Source organism: Poromitra crassiceps, assembly GCF_964638095.1.
Source record: "Poromitra crassiceps genome assembly, chromosome: 3".
In the NCBI taxonomy this organism is placed as follows: domain Eukaryota; kingdom Metazoa; phylum Chordata; class Actinopteri; order Beryciformes; family Melamphaidae; genus Poromitra; species Poromitra crassiceps.
Window position 1 is genome coordinate 93,048,995 of NC_139625.1, and position 21,409 is coordinate 93,070,403.

General features: G+C 44.7%; 1 protein-coding gene across 1 annotated transcript in view; it reads right to left on the reverse strand.

The window, feature by feature from the left end:
• Nucleotides 1–21,409, reverse strand: part of LOC310773798 (protein NLRC3-like) — a 98,973-nt gene that overhangs the window by 59,546 nt on the left and 18,018 nt on the right. The window contains exons 4-5 of the mRNA XM_083633752.1: nt 12,673–12,846; nt 10,939–11,112 (exon numbers count right to left, since the gene is read on the reverse strand). Coding sequence (XP_083489878.1) covers nt 10,939–11,112; nt 12,673–12,846 — 348 coding nt within the window. The remainder of the gene's footprint in view (nt 1–10,938; nt 11,113–12,672; nt 12,847–21,409) is intronic.

Genomic DNA, 21,409 nt, shown 5'->3' on the forward strand with positions numbered 1-21,409 from the left:
CGCTGGACATGATCTTGGCTGAAAAGGGCGGAGTATGCATTTTGTTCGGGGATGAATGCTGCACCTTTATCCCAAACAACACCGCTGTCAACGGCTCCTTTCAACGGGCACTCCACAAGCTACAGAACCTCACCATTGAACTGAAAGAAAATGCAGGAAATGAGGTTGCTTGGGGCAACTTCTTTGACTCTCTGTTCTCAAAATGGAAGGGTTTATTCATGAGTGGCCTGATTGCTGTTGGTGTCGTGATTCTGGTATTTCTGATCTTTGTATGCTGTGTTGTGCCTTGTATTCGATATATGGTACGAACAACTGTTGACAAAAGTGTGGAAAACCAGATGGCCCTGTCCCATTTGTGATGAGTATGTAGCCATGAACACCATCCTGGCTGCCAGGTATGACCCCATTTTGCCTGCAGATCTAAGTGTGAGCGAGCTGTATGCGACTGCGATTGAGAATGTCTATGAGGATGCCCCTGACCCTATCAGTCACCCCACACAGGACTCTAGGGCCAAAGTCTTCTCCAACCCAGCCCTGCATGTTGACGACGGCGTGACTCCTGCCAGGGAGAAAGCTAGACTGAGGGCCTACACTAACCCAGTCTACTTTGCTCGCACCCCGATCCCTTCCTCCCCAGAGGTAGAGATAATGCTGTAAGAGCCACTTCACTGCCCCGTCAAAGGTTCCAAATGATAATTACTACATTTACAAAACACATAACATGATGATGATAAGATTACAAGTTCCCTGAGCGCTCAATAAAACGATGATTTCGGATACTGACTTTATTATGATTCATTCCTGCATTGAATGCATTCTACTAATGTGGTTTTGAAAAGTTCTATTTTTACATTCATTACTGCATTAAGTGACGTTTCTAACCTTGATGATTTCTTCCCTACAGTAAAACTGAATGAATTATTGTGATGATAATCTGACTGGAGTTTTGCCCTTACAGTTACCCCCTTGGTCTAAAACTCTATTCTGACCTGATGTTTTTAGATTTCAAATTTTTCAGTAATGAAAGACTGACCTTAAACTAGTAATAGGTGGTTAGTTTCGATGTCTGATTTAATTTTGTTACATATCTGAAGTGATCAGATGAAATGATCAAAGGGAGAAATGTAATGCCGAAATTAAATCTCCATTTACCTTTAGGGGTTTATATTTTTCCTATTCATACATCTACTTATTCTTACTAATTTTATCTTTAACACTTTGAGTGCCACGGCCCTTGGGCAAAAGGTTGCTGTACTGTGCCACATAGGCCGCAATGCATTTTAATATAGCCATATCATTTTTTGTGTTCCTCTTATATGGACAACCAATAGCCTCTATGAAACTTTGAACCCTTCTGTTTCATTTAAAAAAAAAACTGTGTTTATAAACCGTTCCATTTTGGAAATACACCGCTCTGAAAAAGAGTGTTTTAGACCGAAAACAGCATGCTGAACTTAGTTTCTGAGATAATCACATCTTTATGTTAGAAAGGCGACAGAATGAATTCTGCTTTGAGTTGAACAAAATGATATAGCTGAAATGAAAGCTTAGAATGTCTAGTTTACCTGCGGGAAAAAGTATGTCAAAAGAATGTTTTTTTTTTTTTCTACTAATATTAGTATGCAGCTTGGTCTAACATCAAAATGCTCACTTCCACGGGGTCATGCTGGATATTGAAGTCCATATTTCCACAAAGAAAGAAGATATCAACTTTTTTTTTTTTCTGGATGAAACTACACATTCTAAGCTTTCATTTTTTGTGTAACATTATAAAAATATTCAAACACAAAATTTCCTGCATTGTTTTATTTTCTTGAAAATAACCTTCACAGGAGTTGGAAATGAACACATGCTGTATATTGGAGGCAAAAAAAGGTCACGAGCGATGACATCATCACTGCTGACATCACTGGACACTTGTACCGATGACATCATCCGAGCCTATGACATTGAGGACAGTTATGACATCAGCATCACTGTTATAGAAAATATTATTGTCTTGTACTATAAACAATGGGCCGTGGCCTCTCTGGGCGTCCCCCTGTCCGGACAGCCATATTCAGATGACCTGTGTGGAGTTAGCACAAAACATACAGATCTTTTATAACTGCTGCTTTGAGATGTGGGGGCGAGTCTATAGTACTGTAGTACTATAGAATAGGATAGAATAATCTATAAATAACTATCTATATATAATAATATATAATAATATAATATATAATAATAATATATATAATAATATATAATAATATATATAATAATAATCTATAAATAACTATAGAATAATAATAGTACTGTTATCTAGTCTCTTTTTGAGTATCACTCACAGTGATTGTTGTATAAAGATACAACAATCACTGTGAGTGGTACTCAAAAAAGCAGGGGTAGAGGCAGAGAGGTACATGGTCACATTGCGGGCAGACAAATTTGGTCTCTTTACGGTGTCCCTTTGCTGCGCAGTGTGCACATTTACGATTTGCCTTGCTCTTGGTGGGCGGGACTTTCACCGGCTGTGGCACATGTCCCGCAAAGTCCACATTCTGCCTCACTGAATTGGACCGTTGGCGTGTGTGTCTTGGTGTCTTTCCTGGAGGAAGAGGAGGTGGCTCGTCTGCCGGAGGAGGAGGGGGGGGGGCAAGCAGATGTCGCCTCCGTCCACGATTTCACCACAGACAGGGTGAAGTCTTTGAGCACTTTGCAGCTGGACGTAGGATTGCATTTCCTGTACACAGTAAACGCGTTGCTCATTGCAATCTGCATGAGGTAGACCACGAACTTGGAGCTCCATTTGGACGTCTTCCTCACAAATGGATAGTAGGAGATCTTCTGGTCAAGTCGATCGACCCCACTCATGTACTGGTTGTACTCGACAACACATGCTGGCTTGCTCTGCAGGACCCGTTCACTTTGCCCTTTCTCTTTTACCGCCACAGTCTTCATGACATCCTGGTGGAAGGTGGAGATCATCCTGACGATGCGCTTGTCCCGCCATGCCAGGAACATCACCCCATCGTCATGACGAGCGAGTCGTTCACCTACTCGCAGATCCGACATGGTCACCTGCCGGATGGACGCAGGTTCGCCCCTCCTCACCCAGAGTGTCCCAGCTGAGTGCATCTGGAGGCTGAGGAGACGTCGGCTCACGGTCCCGCTGTTGTAGAAATTGTCCATCCAGAGACGGTAGCCATAACCCTCAAGGCCGGCAATGAGGAACTGCACGGTGTCCAGAAGTGTGCTGTGAATTCCACAGTATGGTTTCATTGCATAGCAATAACCGTTATCTGAATCACACAGAATGTAGCTTTTTATTCCGTACTTTATCGGTTTTGCTGGATTGTACACACGGAAACGTAGCCTCCCCCTCCACAACAGCATCCCTTCATCCACACTAATGTTTTGTGAGGGCTGATACATTTCCTTGAACTTGGAGAGGAGCAAGTCAAGGATGAGCCGCACTTTGTGGAGCCGGTCGGTGGCATCGACCCTCTGATTGTCACAGAAATGGAGAAAGCGCCATATCAGCTGGAACCTGTTGCGGGACATTGTCTTCCTGAAGTATGGGGTCTCCATCGCCACATCAAGAGACCAGTAGTCCGCAATCCTGGGCTTCTTGATAAGGCCAGTCAGGAAGAGGAGCCCCAGGAAACGCTTCAGCTCTCCCACAGACAGCGGTTGCCAGGCGTTTACCCGGGTGTAGGGCATGTGCAGCTCATCCAGCAGCGCGATACACTGTTTAGCATAGATGTTGGTCTGCTCAACTATCATCTGCAGCAGCTCATCACAGAGGAACAGCTCCAGGAAATCTGCCGGCTTGTCTGACTGGAGTGATGCAGCCGCATTCCTGGGACCTGGCACTGCTGTGAACGGGAAGATTTTGGGGCTCCAGTCTGGCATCGTATGCCAGCGTGGAGAGTCCTCCTGACGAGGCTTGCCCGCTGAAAAATGAAATAAAAGGTTTTTCTTCAGACAATTGTGATATGTAAAAAAGCTGTCTTTTTTCCAATAATTAGAAGCCTTGTGTTGACAATAATAATAATAGATATTATTATTATTATTATTATAGATGAGCTGGCTGCATACGTGACATGAATTTCCTGTAAAGTATCTATAGATTCTCACCTCTTGAAGACCCTCTCTTCCCAACTGCAGATGCCCGCACGCGCTCAGTCACCACCTCCTCCTCCTCCTCCTCCTCCACCACCTCCTCCTCCTCCCCTGTAGTCAAAGTGAGTTTATAAAATATGATACATTCTTGAGGGAAAAAAGTTTATGTTTTCAATATCAGATGAATAATTGTAATTCTAAAATGGCTTATATCTCACCTTCGTCACTGGACTGCAAGCGGGCACGACGAAAGCTGGCGGGAGCACCTGCCTCTTCATCGTCAGTCCCCTCCTCAGAGCTGTGCTGCAACTCTGAAATTTTATATTTTACATGGTATTAGTAGGCTAATTCAGGATTGTTATTCTTACCAAGCTTTGTGTTGACAAAAATAAATTGATGAATAAGTGTGTGCGTTTATTTTTTTTATTTTTTACATTATTACCTCCAATGGTTTGTTTACTTGCTGGCCAGTGATGCCTGTTCCTATATAGATACTGTACTGTAAGTCACATGTTTAGATTGTTCTCATGGTTTCCTTTTGTCCTGACAAATACATGGTGGATGAGTTGAGTTCCCTCCCCCTCCCTCCCCTGATATGTGAAGCGCTTTGTGTGTCTAGAAAGGCGCTATATAAATCCAATCAATTATTATTATTATTATTATAGATGTAGCTGGCTGTATACGTGACATGAATTTCCTGCAAAGTATAGGTTCTCACCTCTTGAAGAAGACGCCATCGCCACATCCCCCTCCTCTGAGCCTCTCTGAGGCGCCAGATCAGTCTCCTCCTCCTCCTCCTCCTCATCAAACTCGTCAGAGTCTGTAGTCAAAGTGAGAGTTTATAAAAATAAGATACATGATATGTGTTTTCAATATCAGATGATTTTTTGAAAATCGATTCATCTCACCTTCGCTGGAATCCAGGTGGGCATGACGAGGTGGTGGATGCCAGTCACCATCCCTCGTGTTGGATTCCGCAGGATCCGATGAAGGATCGGATGAGGGGTCCTCCGAGTCCGTCTCCGGAAGATCTCTCTTCCTCACGGCACGGCAGAGGGCCTGCTCCAGCGTAAGCTGGCCAGCTCCGGGCCTAGGCCGTCTGCGCCTGGGCATGCTGCTAATCTACAGCTAGACCTGGCTATAAACTAGCTAACACAGACACACAGACAGAGACAACTACACACACACACACACACACACACACACACACACAGACAGACAGACAGACACACCGACACCAACACCAACACCGACACTTATTTTTATTTATTTATTATTATTTTTTTTTTCACAGACACACTACTAACTAAGAGCTAATCTACTGCTAACGCTAACTAACACACGCGATCTCCCACACACACACACACACAAACCACTCACCAAACACGCCAAACACTCAAATCTACTCACCACACAATCTCACAAACTGATCTAAATATAATCTATCGCTAATGACTATGCTAAATACTCGCTAAATACTCGCTATGCTATGGATATGCTCAAGAGGAAATAAACGGACCGAGAGGAAGGGAAGACAAGGAAGGAATGGCGATTGTCGCGCTCTCAAGAAGAGAAAGGCAGCGCCCTGACGCAGGAAGGGGGGGGGCAGCACTGCATCGCGTCAAGATTGCGCCGATTTACGCATCCGATTCTTGTAGGGATTCATGTTGAATACTTGCCCAAGGTCCTAAACGATCTAAAAATTGAATAAAAGCAATTTCGAAAAAAAGACGCCGTATGGCGTCTTTGGCACCCAAGCGAGATTAATAAAAAGACGCCGTACGGCATCCATGGCACCCAAGGTGTTAATACATTTATACTTTTATACTTTTTATACTTTTATACTTTAATACATTAATACATTTACTTACATCTATACTTTTATACATTTTATACATTGTATTAACATGTATTTGCATTTACCTAGTTTTCCTATTTCTCATATACTCAGTGTGTTGTATGAACAAATTCTGTATCATGAGGTAAAGCTATGGTCGGGCCTGGCCTAAACCCAATATAATTTGCCTACTCTGCTTTCCTCCTTCTGAGATAATAGCTAGGGCACTGCTAACCATTACCCTGATTAAACTTGCATACTGTTTAATAGATAGCCCCACTTCCTTATCATGGGCCCCCCTTTCCTTAGCTCTTTCTTCTTTCATGTCCGCTTGGTTATGTGTCCGGTTGAGTCAGGTACACTTATCGGTGTCATGCGCTGAGCCAGACTTCTGTAGGAGGGGGTCTCCATCGGCCCATTGTTTATGTCTACCAAATTAATCGGGAAATAAATGTGTGTATGGGGTGGACTTTTGACCTAGCTGAAACTTCCCCTTTTTCAGGACATCGGGCTATTGTACTGTTTGTCATTATGAAAATCATGTGCTCTGGGATATTGCTGTACTGATGATAACTGCATTAACTCTTGTATTATTGCATTGTAATGATGCACCATAAGAGACTGCCTCTGAGTGCAGCTGCTTGCTCTTTCCCTCATACCCAGACGCAGTTTGGGTCGGACAGGAAACAGACAGCGACAACCTTTTATACTCTGTGTGATAAATAAAAACCAACAAAGATATTTTCTCGTCCTTGGACATTTCTTTTATTCAGTTCAGTGGAGAGTTCTATTTTTCCGTGACACTGACCCTTATATCTAATGTCATTATTGTATTATTTCTCCTGACAGACTATGAGGCCTGTAGCCTGTACTACGAAGCTAGTTTAATGCCTTATCCGAGTAAGTTTGAGTTTAAACCTGGTTTAGCCGTACTACAAAGCAAGTTAACTTTCAATCACCATGGCAACTGACGCTGCAAAGCTAACCTGGTCGCGACCACGTTAGCTTCAGAGGATAAGATCAAAATCCATGACAGACCCATATAATCGGCTCTCTGGAGTCACTCACTGTTCATATAAGATCGCCATATGAAAAATAGATTGCAGTCAACTGAGAATATAACAAGAAAAACATTTGTGGCTCTGTAGGCTACATAATTAAATTAAGCCTACTTACCACTTTATGTCTTAACAGCTCAACGATGCGTGGAGAAATATGATCACTATTAATCACCGCGGCGCATATCATGAATGGACCCTCAAATGGAGTGAGGGTGATATTCTCCTACATGCCAGAAAAGCCTATACATATAATATAGATATGGGATAAATATGGATAGCCCCAATACTAAATATGCAGGCTATTCTTGCATCTTTCAGCTGGAACTGTGTCCTGTAGGCTGTATGCCAATATATGAGCAAAAATAGGCTAGTTTTTATCAATGATAACTATGCCCGCATCGTCTCAATTCAGTTCAGCAGTTTTCTCTTTTATAGTAGGCTATTAGGCTTTATACTAGGCTATTTTATATATGAATTATTCGATCAGTGCAACCACACACATGAGTGATAGAGATAATTATTCATTGAGCATGCGTTTCTAAATCTATGGTCTAATAGGCTTACAGATTGTGGAAATGTATAGACTGAGATTACACATTTACATTTGTTGCTGCTGTATCAATGTATGCAGCTGTATCAGACAGAAATCGCTGATCAAAATCAAATGACTGATGTGAATACAAGCTGCTGCTTTAGACAGCCCTTCAGCAGACTATCCAACGCGGATTTTCATTCTGACATTAAATCGCGGATACATTAAATATCCGCTAAAACTCTGATCATGCACTGCGCTTTCATGGAACGAGGAAATGGGTGTGGAAATGGGTGTGGGCGTGGATCAACTCAGCTGTTCATAATGTGATTGGCTAGCGCACCTCTTTCGCGTGGACGCGCGCCTGTGCACGAGCGAAAAACGTGCGCGTGCACAGGCAGATCCCAGGTCCACTTACCTAGTAAAAAACCAGCGTCGTAGTATCAGTTAACTAGATAGCTTTGATCCTGTTCAGTCAAACCAGATCAAAGGGACTTATCGCGGATCTGTTAAACTAGTTTCGTAGTACAGGGCTCTGGTCTAAAGCAGGTCCAGTTTGTTTGCATGGTGCTGTATACTGAGCTGACGGGAGCAGGGCTTAAAATTCACTTTGCAAACTGGGGGGGAACTCCGCCCTTATGTTCTTCAGATAGGGGGGATTTATAGATTTGGGGGGGTATCTATAGACTTTGGGGGCACTTTTTTGAGCCAATACTATAACCAACAAATATCTGCTTCTCATGTCCGATAAGCGATATTTTCACATTTTGTATTTGAAAAAGGAAGTTCCTAACCTGCAGTTTATGCACACCTGAGTTTAAATTACTATGGCTTTTGTCATTGTGTTTTATCTGCAGACTAGGAGCCATATGCTTTTGGTTCTATCAAAGCCTTTACTTAGTGATACACTTTAATAAAACATATGATATCATAAGTGTTCTTTGTGTTGTGTTCACAATAGTAATGTTAGATTTGGTTCGGACAGAGCTCTGGAATATTACAGTTAAATCATCCATCTTTGCTCACTACATCTGCCTTTCTTACTGTCATGTTACTGGCAGAGCCATTACACCAGCTCTGGGAGTATGAAGTGCTTGGAATGTGCGGATATTTGGTCACAACAAATATGCTGCTTGCCGAGCGAGGAGGCTACACCGCTGCCTGAGGTAATGTTCAGCTAAAAGTCTGCCCTCTAATGTGTCCGACCAGTCATCCGTATTCAGCAAATGTTCATTCCGCTCTGTCGGCTTAACATTATAGACATTTGTGCGCAAACAATTGCTGGACTTCTCCCGCATTATAAATGACAAATCTGCGGGAATTAGCAAAAATATGGGTGATTCTCGCAATCCAGTGCCAAATTTTAAGCCCTGCTGGAGCACTAACACTGACAGGGGAACTGGTTTGATTCCCACTAACAATAGCTGTTTTCACACATGTTTGGAATTCAGGAGTTATGTAGAGGCCATCCGCATGGGGCTCATGTGTGAACAGATTTTCGTGGCTCATGCACGCTCCCGCGGAGCCTCCTCCTAGACGGAGGGAAGTGTAGCCCCAGCGGTAGTCGCAGAAGAGTATTGTCCCCCCCCCCCTCCAGAGCTCCGTGAAGTAGTCAGCTCAGTGAGTGTAAGGACAGAGACATCGTGACAGATTATTATTATATAAATAGTCGATGTGAATGAGCGAGCAAAAAACACATCATGCCATTTGGTTTCCAAATGAAGCTCAAAACTGCTCCGTGTGCGACAGCCAACATGTTGCTGGATTGCTGGATTGAAAGGCTCATGGCTCTGATCTGATTTCATGTCTGCTTCGCACAGCACACACATTTAATAAGCATTTTTGGACGCGAGGATCGTCCCGCTTCCCAGTATTGGACATCGCTAGGTAGGGTATCTGGATCTGGTTGCGTTCATGTCTTTGATTTAACGTTTACACAGCGTTTGTGAAGATTCAATGGCAGAACCGCAAATTCCAAGTAGCGTCAAGTCAGGCAGTATAAAACGAAAACTTCCGGGTATAACCTTCGCAATAATGGCAATTAAATAAAGTAAATGCACGTGTTTTTTTTTTGTGTCTGTTTTGAAAGATACAGAACGGAGATAAACTGGAAGAATATCTGCTCCCTTCGAAAAGTCAATTTTAACCCGTAGTGAGTCGACATTCTGATTTTTTGTTACTAAGTAATACAACATTTATTTTATTTTGAAGGTAAAAACGTCTAGCTTCCTGTATTCTGTATAATTCTAGTAGGTTTGATGTATTTTAGGACTGAACATAGCAAAGACCTGTTTTGTTTGTAGTGCTTGCGACTCGAGGAAATCGATGCATCTGGGCGTGAGTTGTAGGGTTGTTTAATTAATTACTTACTAACGTTATGCGCAAACGATTATATGCCGTGAACGTTAGGCAGTTATCACCCATTATGTATTTTTAGTTTTCACAACTCCACACGTCATGCCCAAATTCCCCCACCCCCGCCGCCCGCCCCCTCTCTACTTTACAAACTCTGCGGAGGTGCTACTCATGTGAGAATGCAACATGCCTCATGTGTGAAAGGGTACACTTCACGTATCATCTGGGGCAGGCTCAGTGGGGAGCAACCCTCACCTGATCCGTAGTTCATGTGTGAAAATAGCTAATGTCTTCACACATGGTGCTGTAAGCTGATTGGATGAATAAATGCACCACAACGAGATGAGATAACCACTTTTCCATCTTGTGCGAAGATAAAGTTTATATAAATTATGAAACTAACAAGGGGATTTAAATCATATCAAATATAAACATGTGAAACAAGCTGAAGAATTGAGGACAGACAAAAAAGATTACACAGAATGACACAAAAACAGCTCAAAGGTGTGTTTTCCAAAGAGTTTGAGAGTGAATCTGCAGCCTCAGTCCCCCGGGAAGGCTTTCCACAGTCTGGAAGCTCTGAGGACTAAAGTGAAACCAACTTCAGTGTTGAGTCTGGAGTGAGGGAAAGTCAGGAGGAGCTGAAGATCTCAGCTGGCTCTCAGCTCACAGGGTAAGAGCGCCACAATGTAATTCAGGAGCAAACCTAGCCTGCTTTAAATGTGTTGCATGACATTTTCACATGAATTCTCTAACTGGGAACCAGAGCACAAATGTTAAAACTGGGGAGATGACGACGATGACGATGATGTCACCTTCCCATTGGTTAACATCTAGTTGTTCTATTCTGAAGCAGCTGGAGATGTGACAGTGAATTATGGCTAAGAGGAACAGAGAGAGGTGCAGTAATCTAATGACAGGATATCAGAGCATGGATGATCTCCTCTCAGTCACAAAACTCACTAACAGTCAAAACTGTTTTGAGAGAACAGACCTTAGTTTGGATAAATGTGTTGAATCAACTGAGAAAAACTGTCAATTGATTTTACCTGAGAATCTCCAGTCTGCAGTCTGGACTCTCTAGTCCAGCAGAGAGCAGCGTCCCTCCTGAATCTTGCAGGTTGTTGTAACTCAGGTCCAGCTCTCTCAGATGGGAGGGGTTGGACTTCAGAGCTGAGGCCAGAAAAGCACAGCTGCTCTCTGACATGCTGCAGCGACTCAATCTGAACAATAAAGAATAAAGCAAGTAGCTATAAAGTAAACTATTCCTGAAAGCGTTCAACAATCCAGTGTTTCATAATCCAATGGACTTCAGCATGGTGTCAATGTGGATCAGCATCGTGTTGGCTGTATAGTCTTTCCACCTGAAACCAGACAGGCTGTCACACCTCTGTCCATTCTCCTTGAACACATTCTGTAACTGACCAGATGAATAAATCAGATTTTTGGGCCCTGAATGCATAGTTTAAATATTTTGTTAGATGCAGAATCCACTTTTTATTGGAACAATATCTTCATATGGCAGTTCCTCTGGAAATAAGTGTGATAAAAAGCTGAATTTGAGTTGGATGGGGTACTTAACTCTAACTTAACCCTAACTATTTAACCCTGACTTTGGTCAAGGAAGATTCAGAAAACACAGGATAAGATGTTCACAATAATTTGTGCCAATGGATGGTAAGCACATTGTCAGTGGCATGGGGTTGACATGCAGGGATTTTCAAGTGGGCCTTCCTTGATGTTTCAGTGATGAGCCCAGTACATCTCAGGAGGGCTCGACAATGACTTATAGCATCCCAGGGTCATCCTGTCCCTGTGCTTCACACGACTGCTTTGACTGACTTCACAAGAAGTATTGGTCAATGTGAGGCTCCCTCAATCACCTTCTCCTCCCTTGAAGCATCTTCAACCCCCTTCCTGATGCTTCTTTCTTCTTCTGTGGTGTTTTATGGCAGTTGGCATCCTTTATGTTGCATTACCGCCTCCTTCTGGATTTATCCATCCACTGTGTCCCTACAATCTGTCCCTGGTCTCCCCTGGGCAGCAGCACATGGTCGGCAACCCTGATGCTACTAGCCTCAGCAGGTAAATGTAGATGACATCACTGATGAAGTCACAATGTATATGACCTCATCAGTGATTTATGACATGACTGATGCCAATGACCTGAAGCTCATGGCCTTATGTTGCTCCTGATTTTTGGTAGTTTATTGTGCTCGATGATGACTTCTAGCGTCCCAGGGTCATCTCCTGTTGTATAGCCATGAGTGGGTGTCCCTAACATACTGAATCAGTTGTGGACTGCTTCCCTTGTTGCCAGCTGTCCTTTGACAGCAGTCTCTAGATGAGTCTTGCAAGTGGCATAGGGTTGAACGCACCAAGAGACAGGTCTGGCCAAGGACACTTCCCTGTTAAAGGGCTCTTTCCTTGCTGCCACCTCCAGGTGCTTGCTCCTGTTGGGGAATTGTTTGAATTTACACGACCTTGCCAGTGCAGTAAAGTTGCCATGTGCTTGCTCATGTGATAATTGTTTCAATTGCTGGGTCTGAAAATTGAGAGGAAAAATTGGGAGGCAATAAATTGAAAAATGTATTGCCTCCCACACTCACATGAAAGATTTGTCCCCAATAGATGGAGGCCATTTTGGAGAGATTTGACTAAAAACTAAGCCTCTAAAACCGGATCCTGTCTGATTTCAGATGGAATGACTCTATACAGACATCAGCAAATTACAATATTCATGTAATATTCATATCAGTACTTTATTAAATATACTGTCTGACCTGAGAATCTCCAGTCTGCAGTGTGGACTCTCCAGTCCAGCAGAGAGCAGCTTCACTCCTGAATCCTCCACGTCATTGACACTCAGGTCCAGCTCTCTCAGATGGGAGGGGTTGGACTTCAGAGCTGAGGCCACGACTTGACACTCAGTCTTGTCCAAATCGCAGTCCCTCATTCTGAATAAAAAATAAACAAGGTGTTAGACTTCAGAGCTGAGACCAGTCCATCCCATTTCTCTTATCTGGTATCTCCTCGGTCCTTTATCCTCATGTGAACAGGAAGTTGTTTTTGGTCCATCATCTTGAAGAGCGTCTCAAAGCTCTCTTATCCTGCCAAGTGAGGAGAAATCTGCGAGGAGCTCTGAGCGAGGAGACACCAGAGCAGGATAGGAATAGAATTTCCCAAATGCAGGGTTGCAGGGGAATATCCGAAATGCAGGGTAGTCGGGGGACTCATTAATCATCAACACTACAAATGAACAACACCACTTTAATTACTCTGCCCCGTAGTGCAAATGTGAAGAAGCTTAAATTAAGAGAGAAACAGCGCAAGTGTTAAGTGTCTATGATACTTATATAACATTAATGTAAGAACATGGGGAACCTAAGTTAAATTAAATTAATTAATTATATTCAGCCACAACCCATTTTAGTTGTGAAGGGAAAGGGGGGGGGGGGTAAAAAAGTTTTACTTTATTTCGAACTTCGGATTCTCACACTATGTCAAGCTTCTTCTCGCAGCGAACCTACTGGATAAATGTAAATTTTCTCGAATAATTGACCACTATAAAACCATCCATTACCCCTGAAGGTGTCTTGGTACTGGCTATGACACGGCTACCCGGTCTGCCCCCGTGACTGCAGTCACTTCCGCACCAATAGCCAATACGAATCACTCTTTGCCTATCCAGCAACCCTGGTAGACTGTCCTTCTCTGAGACCATTGCTAGCATTAGTTAGCTCTTAGCTAGTAGCTATCCCCGTCTTAACTGTTCCACAAACCGACACGAGGACAGCGGACGAGATTGCAGGTTTCCCTGACCTACTTCTCTTCGCTACGGAACGGCGGGACCTGCTGTGAAAGCTAAGAGTGCTCTTTCTCATGGTTTGACTGCTAGCCTTAGCAGTTTGTGAGCTAGTCGGCCGCGTGGCTTGAGTAGCTGGGTTGTTACGCTAGCCCTAGCTAGCTTGATTGCTGTCTGCCTGGCTGGGGAGTGTCACTGCTATTAGCCAGTTTGCTAGCTTAGGCAAGGTTTGCCTTATTATTAGCCTATTAGCCTTCCCCTTGTAGCAAGGTGTGTTGTTACGCTAGCCTTACCACTGTACGCTAGCTAACGTTACGCTAGGTTGCTAGCTGTTGCTGAGACACCATTAGCCGGCTCGCTTAGTAGTGTGCCTTGCTCACTTCCGTGACAGGTTAGCGAGCTCTCTCCTGCTGTAAGAGGCTGTGTCTCGGACTCGCCTCTTAGTCATGGATCGAGACGGGTCATTCCGACAATGCACCCGTTGCAGGGACGAAGGACGACCCCCATGAGCAGTGTATGTTCTGCTTGGAGCCGGAGCACCCTGAACATGCAGTTGCTGACTCGCGGCCCTCCTCATGACGACGCACCGCCACCGGGCCGCTGTCATCCATGGGGAGCTGCATCCCAGCAGCCTGCCTGCTGTGGCCTGGGCTTCCCTCATAACCTGGAGCATACTGCCTCCCTCCCCGTGGGGTGTGGAGGTTACGCCGTCTCCCAAGGCTTGTCGGAGTCCCGCCTGCTACAGTGGGGCGACTCTCCGGTGCCACAAGATGTGGACAAGGGCAGCCTGGAGTACGATCCGATTTATAATCGGGAAGACCTCGCCGTGCACATCCAGGTGAGTGACGACGAGGGGCAGGACAGCATGTGGGGGGTAGAGGCCACTCCCGCCCAGGAGGTTGAAGAGGAGGCCCACGTTTCTGCTGGTTAGCTTTACCAGAGGTAGTTCAGGGAAGTGCTGGCCAGGGCCATAGCCAAGCTGGGCATCAGTTGGGCCAAGCCCCAGCCCCCCCTGCCTCCTTACTGCTGGCTTTTTTCAGCCCCCGACAGCCAAGCCCCAACGTCGCATGCCCCTGTGCCGTGATGTGTGGGACACTGTACGGGCATCCTGGGGGAGCCCCCAATCGACAAAAAGAATGCGGGCGTACGTGGAACTAGACTCCAGGTGTTGGAGAATAGAGTGCAAACACAGGGACACCGCATCATCCACGCCTCTATTTGCTCTATAGGCGAACTGATGCGAGTCGAGTCTGTCTCACATCTCACTCGACTCGCATCAGTTCGCCTATAGAGCAAATAGAGGCGTGGATGATGCGGTGTCCCTGTGTTTGCACTCTATTCTCCAACACCTGGAGTCTAGTTCCACGTACGCCCGCATTCTTTTTGTCGATTTCAGTTCTGCGTTTAACACCATCGTTCCTGTGAAGTTAATACATACTTTACAGGAGCTAGGTGTTAATCCATTCCTCTGTAAATTGATTTATAACTTCTTATGTGACAGAAAACAAGTTGTTAAAATAGGTAAGTTAGTCTCTCTGTCCAGGATTCTGAACACTGGCGCCCCCCAGGGGTGCGTCTCATCTCCTTTTCTGTACTCTGTATACACATTTTTCTGTCAATCACAGTCCAAATCCGTTCTGCTGTTTAAATTCGCAGATGACACTTCTGTGGTAGGTCTTATTACTAATAACGATGAGTCTGACTACCGCAGAGAGGTAGAGGAGCTGGTGAGGTGGTGCGAGAACAACAACCTGATACTTAACATCTCAAAAACCAAAGAGATGGTCGTTGATTTTAGGAAGAATACTAGCCTCCTTCCCCCTCTTCTCATCAATGGTGAAGTGGTAGAGAGGGTCACCTCTTTCCGGTTCCTCGGGACCACCATCCATGAATCCCTATCATGGGATCTCAACACCTCTCTCAAGATCAGCAAATCCCACCAGCATCTCTACTTTCTGCGGCAGCTCAAAAAATTCAGGGTCAGTGAAGTAGCCATGACCCACTTCTATAGGTCGGCTATTGAGAGTGTGCTCACTTTCTCCATGCTTGTCTGGTTTGGTCACGCAACCACTCAGGACAAGACTCAGCTGGAGAGAGTAGTACGCCGAGCAGGTAAAATTATCGGCTGTAGTCTCCCCTCACTGTCATCACTTTACTCAAAAAGAATAATCAGGAAGGCTAACAAAATCATTGCAGACCATTCTCATCCGGCACACCACCTATTTAACCTCCTCCCATCAGGCAGGAGATACAGGAGTATGAAGAGTAGAACATCTCGCTTCAGAGATAGCACCTACCTCCAAGCCATAAGGCACTTGAATTTGCACTGACACATTACCGTTGTCACTTTAAACTGTATGCACCTTAAACTGTATGCACTTTCTACTGTATATGCTGTAGCTGAGAACTGTTCCTGTATGTTCCTGTCGCTGGCTGCTATGTTTTTTGTTTGTCTCTGAGAGTGAACCAAGACAAATTCCTATCAACTTTTGTTGACATGGCAATACATCTTTTGAATCTTGAATCTTGAGGCCAGGGCCCTTTCTCACCAACTGGTCGATGGTGGATGGCGAGCCCGAGATGGGCTACGTGGGCATGCCGGGAAAGGCATGGCTTTTTCTGTGCTCACCCACCGCCACATGTGGCTGAACCTCACTCAGCTCTATGAGCTTGAGAAGACAAGGCTGCTCAACGCACCTGTCTCCCCCTCTGGCCTCTTCAGGCCGTCGGTAGAGAGCAGCCTGAGAGGCAGCGGCAGGACTCGGTGGCTGTGAGGTCCCTCATGCCATGCAGGCAGTGTCATGCCGCCGTCATCTGCCTGGACCGGAGTGGGCTTGGGGCCACCCTTCAGGGCCCTCCCCCACCCGCTCCCCGGCACAACAGCCCTGGGGAGGGGCACCCAGCCAAGGCGCGAGCCGCCCCCGGGTGGTGAGCCAAACCCCCACCGCAGAGCCATCCTGGACCCCGCACCCACTCCGGCTGCAGCAGCGCCGCTGCGACCGAGTGCGGCAGGGTGGGCCCCCGCAGCAGCCTATGCAGGCATCCGTGAGTGCGACCGGGGCTCCGGGCCGCACTTAGTTGCTTTCCTTTGGGGGGGGAGCGAGCCCACTGCCCAGGTCCAGGTGAGTGACAACGAGGGGCAGGAGAGCATGCGGGGGGTAGAGCACACTCCCACCCAGTAGGTTGAGGAGGAGCCCCATGTTTCCGCTGGCGAGCCTTACCAGAGGCAGTTCAGGGAAGTGTTGGCCAGGGCCGTAGTCAAGATGGACATCGGTTGGGCAGAGTCCCAGCCCCCCCTGTCTCCTTACTGCGGGATTTTTTCAGGCTCCCACATCCCAGCCCCAACGTTGCATGCCCCTGTGCCGTGACGTGTGGGACACCATACAGGCATCTTGGGGGAGCCCCCAAGAGGCCAGGGTGGCAGGGTGAAACACCCGCACTGTGTTGATTCAGAGCATATATTTCTAACGTTAAATCTATATGATCTAAATAGGCCTACGGATTTTGGACATTTAGACTGAGATTACTCGCAAAAAAGTAATGCAGGTTTTAGGCTATGCTGCGTATGCTCATGGAGGCAGAAATGGCAGCAGAAATCAAATGACTGATGATGTGAATCAAAGCGGTAACTTTAGACAGTCCTTCAGTAACAGACTCATATCCAATGCAGACTTTGATTCTGACATACAGTAAAGCTCCGCTAACACTTTGATGTGTGCTTTCAATGAATGAGGAAATAGACGTGTCTGATGCTGTAAAATCTGGAGCTGTCCATATTGCATTGTGATTGGCTAGTTGTTACAACTCTTTCGTGGGCAGGAGCTCCTGTTCATACACAACAAAGCCAAGTGTATAAAAGCTCTATAGCCAATCAGAGACCTTGTTACATAGCTCATTTGCATTCATTTGCACAGTTTGGAAAGACAAGGACCAGGAGAGTCATGGAAAGCGTAAATGGCATTTGAAATTGGGATTTCGAGTTGCGATTTGAAAATGTATTTGAAATTGCATTTTCAAATCCATTTTCAAATCACAATTTGAAGTTCTATTTTCAAATCCATTTTCAAATTGCAATTTCAAATAGGAATAAGGAATTTACCTTTTAAATGGCCAATTAAAAGATGTATTCGTAATTACATTTTTAAATTGACTGTTTAATAGGTGATTTTGAAAATAAAATTTCAAATTTAACTATTTATTGATGGATTAATACTTCATTTGTGAATTCGTTTTGAAATAACTCTTCTTAAATGTACAATTAGATAATGATTAAGGAAACACTTCATTACATTCCAATGTAATTCTGGTCCTTCAAATTGGATTTCAAATACATGTCTAATTTGCATTGTTTTGCACAGTTTTGCCAGGCCAAGGCCAAAAGAGTCGTGCAATGGCTAAATGGCATTTCAAAATGCAATTTCAAATCCATTTTCAAATTCCATTTTCAAATTGCAATTTCAAATCCCAATTTCAAATGGCAATTTGAAAAGCATGAAAAGATGTATTCCTAATTCCATTTTCAAATTGACTGTTTAAGAGGTGATTTTGAAAATTCATTTTCAAATTGAACCATTTATTGATGGATTAATACTTCATTTGCGAATTCGTTTTGAAATTACTCTTTTTAAATGTACAATTAGATAATGCTTAAGGAAACATTTCATTACATTTCAAACGACTCTGTGGGTCCTCCATAGGAATAAGCTCCCTGTGTCTCTGAAGCTTATGGAAGAGGAGGGACGTTTTAGACGGGCCACAAAGAAGTGGCTAGCATATGGTCTGTCAGAGTAGGGATCTGGTGCAACCTGTATTGTGTCGAGTTATGCTGTATGTTTTTTTGTTTGTTTTGCATATTATGTAAATTAATTATTGTATTGGAATGCTGTGAAGTGAATTAATTACTTTTTGTATTTAAATCCTGACGTTATGTCATTTGTACCCGTAAAATTGTTAATAGTGTATTGTAGCATTTGTTGGACCTGCCAGTCTTGCCCCCCCCCCCCCCCCCCCCCAATCCCCCTTCCCCAAGCGGTGCACCCCAAGAGGATCACAATGGAAATAAGCCTTTGGCTTTATTGTGTACTTAATCCTCGGCAGATGTGTTAATGTATGTAAACTGTCTTTATTTGAACTTTGTATGTGGATTTTACATTGTGTCAAATAAACTACTACTACTACACCCACTCCGGCTGCAGCAGCAGCAGCGCTGTCGCGACCATGTGCGGCAGGGCATGGTCCCCGCAGCAGCCTAGGCAGGCATCTGCGAGTGCGACCAGGGCTCCGGGTCGCACCTAGTTTATTTCCTTGGGGGAGGGGGGGAAGCGAGCCCACTGTCGTCTGTGCCCATTGCCCGACTTCAATGCAGAGCTACCAAGAGGTTCTCATCTTTAGAGTGCCCCCGGCCGGCAAAAGTCGTGGTAACCCTTTATTTTACAGTTAGCCTAGTTACATATGAACTATTTGTAATTACACATGAACACCAAATGTAATTACACAGTAATTACCAATAGTTATAAATATGTTTATATGTAGTAGTTGCATTGTAACGGACCTGTAAAATGGAGTGAGTCTGTTCAACTGTAGTTCATATGTAGTTACATGGTACTGGACCTGTAAAGTGGAGTGAGTCTATTCAACTGTAGTTCATATGTAGTTACATGGTACTGGACCTGTAAAGTAGAGTGAGTCTATTCAACTGTAGTTTATATGTAGTATGACTAGTATACTATTGGTAATTACTGTGTAATTACATTTAGTGTCCATGTGTAATTACATACACATAGTTCATATGTAACTAGGGTACCTGTAAAATAATGGGTTACCAAAGTCGCCCGGCAAAGGGGACGAGCCCACCGCAGTCTGTGCCCAGTGCCCGACTCCGGTCTGGAGCTCCCAGGAAGACTTTGCCCCGCTATGTACAGTGTCTGTGGAAGCCTGGGTCGTACAGCTGTGAGCATCGCTTTGCTCACTCTTCTTCCCCCGCTTTCTCCCCCACTGCCTCGCCCTGACTCAGGTGACCACCTTCCTAGGGCTGGAGTTGAACTCGTTGGCCATGACGGCGTGACTGTCAGGGGTGAACGTGGTTTGAATTTCTTGCAGGAACTATAGGCTACTACCCCAACCTTCATCGTTTCATATTGTTCTCCTCCCACCCCCATCGCCTGTTCTTTCTTCTGAGGAGGGACCTGCTGCTTCTTGTTGAGTCTCCTCTTCCTCCCTCTGGCCCTCAACTGTTTTAATTAAATTAGAATAACATTTACAACTAAATTCATCAACAGTCAAACAGTCTCTGTTTTTGAATTGTCAGAACAGTGGGCAGATAAATGAATGAACAGATTATTAGTAAAATAAAATATATCAAAATGTATCCTACAATGTGTAGGATACATACAAAATGTTGTACTGTATGCACACAGACTGTGTTCTGAGTAAGCCACTGTCTAGTTTGCTAGTAAGCTAACTTCATGTCCATTCTCTGGTCTAAATTAGCATCATCACCTGTATTTGCATCTGAGGGTGGGTTTTCATTTTGCAGAGGCTCTGCCTCTTCCCTCTGGCCCTCAATTTGCTCTCTTCTTCTAACTTTAGCCACATTATCTGCTTCTTTATCTCTCTCCTTCCTCTTAAACATTTGAGTTATTGTTTGTTGCATGTTTCTGTTCCTTTTGTTCTGAAAACAATGGCAAACATGTTGGGCTCGTTTATTATCCATCCTTGCCCGCTGCCCGGTGCAAATTGCATTAATAAAGTAGGTGCATTTGGTCGCAAAATGTCCGGGAACAATAAATCAAACGCACCTTTATACAACAGTTAGTTCCAGCCGAGTAATTTGATTGGACAAGAGTTGCCTACCGCCATCCATTTCACGTTAACAGCGCTGGCACTTCACTGTGTGTGTATCACTCCATTTCACTGCGCCTCCTCCAGCCTGTTAGCTGCTGTTACTCGCCCCACAATTGCCACAAAGTAAACCCATGCCTTGCGGCACATCGCTGCCTCTCAGTGGTTGGAAATATTACCGTTTCTGCTTGCTTGGGAACTACACTCGTGCAATCCTGGGAGAACTGTTTTTGTTGGCAGAGCGGAGGCAAGCCGCAAGCGAGACTAGACTTGACACAGGCACAGCCCAGTGCAGCAGCAGCAGCGGCATTCAGGAGCTGCGTGCTGGAAGCGCAAATCAGCCTGCACGGATTAAAAACCACTGACAGCCAGGTCTAAAACACGGAACAATTTAGAAGCAATTTATGAGAGAGACTGTTGTTTATTACCCTAATGACATAACGTCAGCCATGCATTTCCTTGTTGGAAATTATGGATCGACTGCACTCTGCAGCAATCAGATTTTGATTGACAGGCAGCTGCATGTCTTCCCCCAACGGCGTTCAGGCAACAAAAGTCTTACCGGAACTGCGCACTGGACGGTTCCGGCCCACTTTCACCAGTGGTGACTGTTAGGTTCTATTCACCTTATGTTCAGACCTTACAGTGGGCCAAATTCTTCCAGGTCCTTTTAACACTTCCGGCAGTCACTGCGCAAAATAAGAGTTGTTTTTGGAGCGGACAGTGCAGGGGTAAAATAATTAGCCTACTACTTTGAGCCGGTACACAGCAAGCAAGCGAGTATCCACTGTTAGCCAGGTCAGATAACGTTATCGTCGACAATGACGAGCACTTTCTTGTAAAACATACCTGGACTCCAACAAAGAAAGCTTCAG